This window comes from Mizuhopecten yessoensis, unplaced genomic scaffold (genome assembly GCF_002113885.1).
Source record: "Mizuhopecten yessoensis strain PY_sf001 unplaced genomic scaffold, ASM211388v2 scaffold7565, whole genome shotgun sequence".
NCBI classification, from domain to species: domain Eukaryota; kingdom Metazoa; phylum Mollusca; class Bivalvia; order Pectinida; family Pectinidae; genus Mizuhopecten; species Mizuhopecten yessoensis.
In genome coordinates this window covers 43,016-51,237 of record NW_018407111.1, presented here as the reverse complement: position 1 = coordinate 51,237, position 8,222 = coordinate 43,016, and the positions used below count along the sequence as shown (strand labels likewise).

The following is an 8,222-nucleotide window of genomic DNA, read 5'->3' as shown; positions in this document are numbered from 1 at the left end:
ATATCGTTAAGCAACACAGCTGGTACACGTTTTGGGTAATAATCATATAAGCATATACAGTTCAATTTTTCAACACTTTTCGATGCATTGTAAATAGTAGATAGTCCCATGTTGGCTACAGATCGTCCCTGCCTATCTTCAATGGTAGGATCCGCGCCATGCTTGAATAAATATCGAAAGATCTTATACCTGGCAGAAGATGTGTCGATGGTTGGTGTTGAAGACGTGTCCAATTCCAAATAAGCCTTCATCAGGGGGGTTTGTCCATTTTCGTTGGTTGTGTCTTTATCAGCTCCTCCGTCCACAATAATCTTCACTGGTTTATACTGGCCCTTCATTATAGCCCTGAACAGAAGTTTGGAGGTGGCTCTGTCATCCATTATTCTAGTTTGATATTCAGTTTGCGATGAAGCTAGATAACTGTGAAATAGTTTAGATGAACTCACTATTTATAGTTAATTTTGTATAATGACGTAGTTTGTTATAATGTATGTTTGTCACAGTTTGTATCATCGGCTCGGCGTATCGGGTTGATGATATGGTTTTGACTGGCACATGATATACACCTTATTTTACCTTCAATTCCTTTGGAACAAGATTGTTAAAAAATAAATATATAATACTGTTGGTGTTATTGTTAATAAAATTCCTCAGTTTGGAAATTTGTGATATCAAAGTTTTACTTTCTATACATAGAATTTACGTATTAAACGTGTTGCAACGTTTCAAGACCGACTGGTCCCTTTGTCAAGCTATGGCTGATTGAGCGGTTTGAACTTTTTACCCGGACAACGATGTGACGAAATTGTATATTTTTATGTCACTCGACCCGGCATGTTTCGCCTAACGATAGGGATCGTATACACACTACATCAGAAAGGTTACATGTAGGGTGTAGATCTATCCCCCTCTCCTTTATGTCAGGGTTGGGTCATGCAGATGACCCAGTTGGTGTCCCCTCTCGTCTCTGTTCATGTTCTAAGTTTCCTCATTTTGATTGCTACTTGGATTTGTTTCGTTTTTGTGTGTTGTTCCCTTTCAACTATATTGGCATTGTCCCAATCGATGACGTGATTTTGGGTGTTAGCGTGATTTGTTAATCCCGATTTATTGTACTAGGTGGCGGATGTATTACGAGTGATGTTGCTTATTTTCTCTACGTCCTTTTGATGTAGCTTCAAAACATACAAATGCCAAGAAAGTCGAAAGGGAACAGCACACAAAAACGAAAAATCGGGAAAACTCAGAAGATGAACAGAGACGATGGGGACATCAGCTGAGTCATTTGCATGACCCGATACTGACATAACAGGGGAGGAGGTTATATCTACACCCTACTTGTAACCTATCAGATGTAGTTGTGTATACGCTCCCCATCGATAGGCGTAATGTCCCGGGTCGAGTGACAATATACAATTTCGTCACATCGTTGTACAGGTACAAAATACAAATCGCTCACTCAGTCATAGCTTGACAAAGGGACCAGTCGGTCTTGAAACGTTGCGACACGTTTAATATGTACATTCTTTGTGTAAAAAGTAAAACGTTGATATCGCTGTTGGTGTTATTGATGGTAATTACAGGTGGCACTGGATATAATGAAGTAGTCTTAATTCTTCGCAAATTTCAATTTCCTTTACAGCAGTTTCAACATTTGTTTATTTATTTGCCCTTAAAAAACCTGTAAGCCTAGCCATATATTGAAACTGATGGAAATGATCAGTCCACAATACTGATCACATACAAAATAGCGTGCGTAGACAAGGACAAGGCATATTTGTTCACTAACTAGAGTCCTAAGGGAAAGTTTTCCTTGTTAATATTTTGTCCATCATACATATTCTCAATAAACGAATTAAGGGTCAGTGAAAAAAATACAAACTACCATATACATCAGCGAATCTATACATTTCCTTCGAAAGCGTGTTTCCGTCTGATTGTCATGACACCGTCTCAGATGGGGATCATCACCTGTCCAACATGCAACAGATTGGTGTCAATAACCAAAAATAGGATGGAAATGCCACAGTTATGGCTAATGGAAGAACACTGAACAGATAAATGACTTATATGATAAGGTGGTATATTTACAAACTATACTAGAGTAACCTATATAACCTTACTACAGAGATTGACAGGGGAGTAGTCACCTCTATCTTGTAGGATGTAGAATTATCCAATTGAAAACAAATGCTTTTAAAATAATGCTTTTCCACCGGTAAGTGAAATGGAATCTGTTGAGAATTTCTTTAACATTTCTTGTGATACAAATATACTTAACTATTTTGTAACACGCTACATTAAAACTGTAGTAAAGGGTGACTGCTTCCGATATTCTCTCCCTTGATAACTGTACACGGCCAGGTTTTGTAATGGAGACATATATAAACTGTGTGCCAGCGTACTATACTTTGTGTGTCATTGTTATATTTCAGGGGGGAAGTAAATTCCGTCTTTCGTTTATTAGTCTTCTATTGTACCTACCTACTGGTATCGGATCTTGACGGTTACAGTGCCAAGTTATTGACGTATAGTCCTATTTTTGAGCACGCATTTACATTGGGGAGTCTACACACATGTATGCACAACAGATCGCTACTTCGCAAGATTCAACTACAGATATATCTGATATTTAAGGTACATCTAAGTACCAAAAGTTAAAATAAGTTGCAGATTCTCCGTAGAAATATGTGTGAACCTTAAATTTAATTGAATACGATATTGTAAAAGAGTATGAAATAAAAAAAAAACTGTGGATGGTGTTTTTATATTTATACTTTAAAACACTTTTGCAGAAGGCTATTTGATTACTTGAATTATGAAAATTACTGGCTATATAACATGTATCATATAACTTGCACTATGATTGAGAGAGGTACTTAAAACCTTTTTACCGGAGTAATTACGTGAACCGCAATACGTGTTCGGTTGTCAAATGCGTTAATAGGCCACCTGCCTTAAGATCACCCACTGATTAAATGTTTTGTCAGCTGCGTAGATCTGTTATTTTCAAGTTTGAATGAAATTAATTGAAATCATGAGTATTTGAACAACGCGGCCAACGACGATGAGTTCCTGATCAAACACACAGTAAATTTGATTACACGTTTATTTTTCTCGTCTATTTGAATTTGAACAAAATATACTGCTAGTAAAAACAAATGTATATCATGGTAATAAATACAGGTGCTGTCATCCGCTAGTGGGACTTTCCTGCAGAGTAGATGTTTAACTATTGATCTAAAATCCTATTATAGACTAAATGATGTATTCCGTGAACTCGTCATTGTTATTCATTTTCGCCTGATTTCAAATTTCTGTTGAGCGTCAACCAACTTAATGGATATTATTTCATTGTATATATCCTCTGTAGACTGTATGACGTTTCAGTATGTTGTCACTTAAATGGCCCTGACATACGACTGGACCGTACATCACTGGACACCACCTATATAGGACTATAGCCGTAGTGAGGATGAACAACTCCGAACAAACATTTGTTGTCATTCCTGTTTAACGCATACAACTTTTACGGAAAATACGGCATATTTTTTTTTTCCATTGTTGTTTTTGTTCTGATACAATATTATTTCCATCTTCAATTTTTTGATAAGTGTCCGTAAGGTATGAAACTTCCTTCATCATTTATTTATTAAAGCTATACTCATGGCAGAAATGACAAGAACAGTTTGCGATGTGTGGTTGTAGTTTTCGGCTATGGTACGGGGATCCTAAAAACAGTTTCATAATTATTGTAAAATGAATAAAGTTTATATTTATATTATAATCTAGAACGAAAAAATAAATATTGGTATTACTGTAGAAGTTCTTATGCTGTGAACTTCTGTCATAAAGTACATGTTATCTCCACTCGACTAGGAAGTTTATATACGTTCAGAAATTTCATCATATAAATGCATCGATGCCTCTTAAAATAACATTATTAGTTTTGGATAGAAATGTGTCATTTGATGGACAGATTTGCAGAAAGTAAGGTTAACTCGAAGTCCATTCTTTTTCGTCGCAATTTTGATGGAACAATAAATTAAGTCCCATATGACCATGCATTTGCAAGCCTTGTGTGTCCTATCTTATTTAATTCATTTCATTTCACGTGATGACCATTAAAGCACCAACAAGGTGTAATGATAGCTGGGATATTATTCAAACATCTTTATGAATCGTAATATTGTAAAATATGTCATGAAAAGAACAAACCTTATCTTACCCACTGCATCATATGGTGGACACCGAACAACCAGCAGCGGGTGAGTCGCATCAGACAACAGAGCTGACAAGTTCTAACGATACCCCTACATCAAACGGTTCACAGTCATTTGTCAAACGCCCATCTGCTTCACATTCTGACCATTTTCAGTGTTTCAAGAGGAAAGGTCTTCATTTCATACATCTAAATGCCCGATCATTACTCAACAAACTGCACGAACTTCAAATTATTGCGAATAATTCCAGGGCAGCTGTTATCTCTATTTCTGAAACTTGGTTGGACAGTTCAATTACCGATTCGGAAATACATCTATATGGTTATAACATAGTTAGAAAAGACAGAAACAGATTAGGCGGAAGAGTATGTTCTTATATTAGAGACGATCTAGCCTTTACTCCAGTTGACGATGTTTACCAAGAAGACGACGAGGTGGTTTTGGTGGAACTACATCTCCCAAAAACCAGACTGATACTTGTGGGATCGTGCTTTAGACCGCCCAAACAATCTAACTTTACAGAGAACTTTGAACTAATGCTTTCAAAAATCAGATCTGACCGTGAAGTCATACTACTTGGGGACTTTAACATATGTAGCCTCAACAAAAATAATCCTTTATCAAAAACCTTTATGGGTGTGCTGAAACTTTTCAATATGAAACAACTTATAAAGGAAGCCACTAGAATTACGAACACTACCAAATCATTGATTGATAATATTTTGTGCAATAATAAAGAAAAGATTTGTCAATCTGGCGTATTATCGATAGGTCTCAGCGACCACTTTTTAATATTCTGTACCAGAAAATCCTCTAAATGTGTTTTTAATAAGCATAACAACATTCATATTCGTTCAACCAAAAACTATAAAAAAGAATCTTTTGAGAAACTTCTTTTGGAGGCTCCATGGGAAAAATGTATGTTTGCTGATAATTTAAATGAATGCTGGAAATCATTCCATGATATTTTTATAAAAGCATTGGATAATACTGCTCCTTTGAAGGAAATTAGACTTAAACAAAAGACAGAACCGTGGATGACAGCAGAAATTCTTGAAGAGATAAGAACTAGGGATACATTTTTGCACACATTTAGAAAATTTGGCCAAACCTCAGACTATAAGCATTACTGCAAACATAGAAATCATGTGCAGAGAATGGTTAGAAAAGCAAAAAATCAATATTTTGACCACAAGATTGAGGAAAACAAAAATGTTTCAAAAAACTTATGGAAACATTTCAAAAATTTGGGTTATGAAACTAAAAGAAAAACGAATATGAATGTAGTTTTGAACATTGAAGGTGAAAATTGTCATGAAAACTTAACTATTGCCAATCATTTTAACAATTTTTTTACAACCATTGCTTCCAAACTTGTTGAAGGCCTTCCTCCATGTAAAGGCTTATTCAAAACCTCACAAACTTTAATAAAATCTTTCTACATTAGGAGAAATCCAAAACAAAACAAATTTCACCTCAAACATGTTTCTGAAAATTTTGTATATAAGGAACTTTGTAATCTCAATATCACTAAAAGTACTGGTCTAGATTGTATTCCAGCTCGTTTTCTGAAAGATGCTGCATCAGTAATCAAGGTGCCTGTAAGATTTTTAATAAATAAGTCCATATCTGAAAATGTTGTACCAGATGATCTCAAGATTGCAAAGGTAAAACCACTATTCAAGAAAAAAGATAAATTGAAGGCTGAAAATTACAGACCTGTTAGTATTTTGAGTATTGTTTCAAAAATCCTAGAAAAAGCAATTTATAAACAACTGGAACANTAACTTGGTGTAATTGGCATTGAGTCGGTGGAGTGGCTCACATCATACCTTACCAACAGAAAACAATTAGTCAATATCAATAATGTGAACTCGGATATTTGTAATATAACATGCGGGGTACCCCAATGGAGTTTATTGGGACCGCTTCTTTTTCTCATTTATGTAAATGACATGCGGATCAGTATTGACCCAGGATGCAAATTATTTCTGTACGCAGATGACAGTGCAATTATCTTCTCGCACAAAGACCCAAAAATTATTTCAAAATTTCTATCGAAAAACTTAGAGTCATGTCACGATTGGCTAACAGATAACAAATTATCCGTACATCTTGGAAAAACAGAGAGTATTTTGTTTGGCCCCAAAGGGAAACCTTCCAAATTACCTGAAGGCTCATTTTCTGTTTCGTGTTACGGTAATATAATTATGCCTCAGGTGTGTGTCAAATATCTTGGTATTATATTGGACAACTTTCTATCTGGAGAACAAATTGTCCAAAGTATTATCAAAAAAAGTGAACCAGAAATTGTGGTTTCTATATAGACACCATGACTGTCTCAATTTTAGATCTAGAAAAACCCTGGTGTCGGCACTGATCCACTGTCATTTTGACTATGCTTATAGCTGCTGGTTCGAAAACATATCCAAAAAACTTCGACAATAACTACAAATTACACAGAATAAAGTGGTCAGATTTATTCTGAAACTTGATAATAGATCAAGAGTCACCCATCGGGAATTGGAACAAGCTAATATGTTAGATTTTAGGGGCAGGGTGAAACAGCTCCGTTTGAACCATGTCTTTAATATTCAACATAACAAATGTCCATCCTATATGAAAGAAAATTTTACTAGAACAGAGAAAAAACACTTTACCAGGAACAGTGATCTGAATTTCAACATTCCTTATATAAAAGGTGTGGAATCATCATCTTTTTTCTATAATGCTATCAAAGATTGGAATAACTTACCACATTCAATAAAATCTGTCGATCACAAGATGAAATTCAAAAGCGAGATAAAAAAATACTTACAAGTTTTGGCAAAAAATGATTTTGAGCAAGAATTTGTCTTCTAAAGGTAATTTTTATTCTATCCCAGTGGGTGACTCTAAACTTCTAAAAATATATGATGTATTACCAAAATTTTAACTAAAGTACCAATATAATATGTACTTTTTATAAATGTTATGGAAGATTTTATTACCATCATCCATATTTTATTAAAAGTCATTTTTATATATGTATTTTACCCCAAATTGCTATAATTTGTTAGACAGATAATAGGTTGGTAGGGATTGCCCAACCACCTGTTGTCTGTTCTACACACAAGTACCACAGTATAAATGTATATGGCCTAACACCATCTTATATTGTTACTTAATATCTGCAAGAATGACATCATCTTGCATTATTATACCGTCAGTGATACATATATCTGATATTTTAATAGTATAAGTGGAAACAACATCATGCATAGCCCCACATATGTATATTATCAGAAGGAAATCATATTTGCTAATGACAACTCCATCTTATACCGTCAAATAAAATAACATCTTATTTTGATGAAATAATATATCATCATCATATTTGACCAATTACAACTTATTCTATTCATATATATATTATTACGAGAAATTATACCATCTTATATTCATATTATAAGGTCAAATCCTTAGGACCTTTTGTTATCTAAGTAATTAAGATCTATACTAGAGGACCCCATAGGAAATAAGCTCCCTCCAGCTTTCATGGGATATTCTAGGTTAAAGCTTAGTCAAACAGTACATTGTATTTATAGTGCTCCAAAATTTGTGATATTAACTTTGATGTGATAATCTAAATACTGTGATAAATCTGTGATTATTATGCAATTGAAATCTGTGATCATATGTTATATTTGTACCTGTATCTTGCTTTTACCGAATAAATATTATTATTATTATTATTCACTCGTAAGAGGGGACCTAATAGGGAGACAAATAAGTGTTGTCGAAGTGATCACTACTACTCTCTTACCATCCTACTTTAAACGTCGACATTAGAGACTAGGTATAGACCGTTATAAGTATAATATGATTGGATGATGTCCATGCCACCGTGTCCAAGTTATGATATTTGATTGGGATTGCACGCTAAAGTAACACAATCATCTACTAAGCATCGTATCGAAGTTAGGACATTTCATTGAAATGGCACGCTAAAGTAGCACG

The 8,222-nt window shown here is 34.6% G+C and overlaps 1 protein-coding gene across 1 annotated transcript in view; it reads right to left on the bottom strand.

Annotated features, from left to right (window-relative positions):
- Positions 1-6: 6 nt before the first annotated feature.
- LOC110453977 (protein TANC2-like) overlaps positions 7-8,222 on the bottom strand; it is a 42,120-nt gene continuing 33,904 nt past the window's right edge. The window contains exons 2-3 of the mRNA XM_021503243.1: positions 190-420; positions 7-19 (exon numbers count right to left, since the gene is read on the bottom strand). Of these exons, the coding sequence (XP_021358918.1) occupies positions 7-19; positions 190-420 (244 nt within the window). The remainder of the gene's footprint in view (positions 20-189; positions 421-8,222) is intronic.